Source organism: Mesitornis unicolor, unplaced genomic scaffold (genome assembly GCF_000695765.1).
Source record: "Mesitornis unicolor isolate BGI_N332 unplaced genomic scaffold, ASM69576v1 scaffold22907, whole genome shotgun sequence".
NCBI classification, from domain to species: domain Eukaryota; kingdom Metazoa; phylum Chordata; class Aves; order Mesitornithiformes; family Mesitornithidae; genus Mesitornis; species Mesitornis unicolor.
This window is the reverse complement of record NW_010194636.1, coordinates 19,297-20,551: the sequence shown is the minus strand read 5'-3', so window position 1 is coordinate 20,551 and position 1,255 is coordinate 19,297. Positions and strand designations below refer to the sequence as shown.

Sequence of the window (1,255 nt, the reverse complement as noted above, 5' to 3'; positions counted from 1 at the left end):
TAGGGAAAATAAATCCTTCAAAAATGCAATCCGTATAATTTACAGTAATGGTAAACTACAATCTAATTGCAACCATCTGCTTAGCTGGTATTTTCTCTGTGCCCCAGCCCCAGCCGTAGGAAACACTGGCCCAACTGGTCGAGATGTAACTCGGAGCCACTCAATAGTGCTCCAAATAGGTTTCTAAAAAAATACCACACAACTGTTTTCATGGCACTTAAAATTTTTAACATATGAGAGCAGCAGTAGAGTGAAAGAAAAGATGCGCTCCCCGGTTTTCCTCACAAATGTTTGCAAAGGCAAATACTGCAAGATAACGTTAAAAGTTTCAAATATGACTTTTAGTGGCTATTTCACATGTAAACTGGAGTAAAATCATCTCCTTTAAAGCACCAAGTACTTACATGTCATTGAAATGGAGAAAGTCTCTGAAACAAAGCCTAAGTAAACGCGTTATAGCCAAAGCCCATTGGGAAATCAATGCTTACTGAATTTATTGTTGTCACAGACTTAAAATGATAACAGCAACTTAAAACTGCAATATGTAATAAAGTAACAGTGATTTCAAAACATACTAGCTTGGTATTTGAAATAAAAATGTTGCCAACTTTCATATTTAGCCATCAATGTGACACATTGGGATGAGGGGAAAAGCTAATTGTTTCTACTAATGATGACATATCTTACACACGTCAAACAGAGGACACCTATGCTTCCATAAAAATACTAGCAAAAATAAACGCAAAAGCATTATTTTCCTCCATCACGAGTGTGTTCTAAGTTTCATGAAGCTACACACTTTACTTCTCACATTTATACTGTTAGAAAACTACAGAATGAGGAAAAAATTCCTATGTCTAAAGCTGGACACTTAGTTCAAATGTATCAGCAGAGGTATATAACTAAACACAGAATATCCTACAGTTTCTTGCTTCAAATTATTTTTAAATTAAAAGCCATCACCACCACAAAAATAAGCCAAGCAGGCCCAAAGTCCCTGCCCAAGGACTCACTTTGAGGCTGTCCAATTTCCCAGTCAGCAGCAGTCATCGCATTCTGAAACTGTGTTTAGAAAGAGAAATCAAATAGGAAATGTGGCTCTGATCACAAGTATTGGCTTGAAAAAAGTCAGTTACTCTGCATTTTGAGTTAAAGAACATTTAGGCCCTGAACTAGGCAATTCCCAGTCAGAATCCTCCTGTGTCAAGACCAGGCTGCGGTGTCAAAGCCTTCTTACAAGAGGCTGATGAAAGTT

General features: G+C 37.4%; 1 protein-coding gene across 1 annotated transcript in view; it reads right to left on the bottom strand.

Moving 5' to 3' along the window:
* The window catches only part of LOC104543301 (ryanodine receptor 2-like), a gene marked incomplete at its 3' end in the record, with an annotated part of 48,549 nt that extends 47,499 nt beyond the window's left edge, over window positions 1-1,050 (bottom strand). Inside the window, exon 1 of the mRNA XM_010187881.1 lies at window positions 1,014-1,050. Coding sequence (XP_010186183.1) covers window positions 1,014-1,050 — 37 coding nt within the window. The remainder of the gene's footprint in view (window positions 1-1,013) is intronic.
* Window positions 1,051-1,255: the final 205 nt, after the last annotated feature.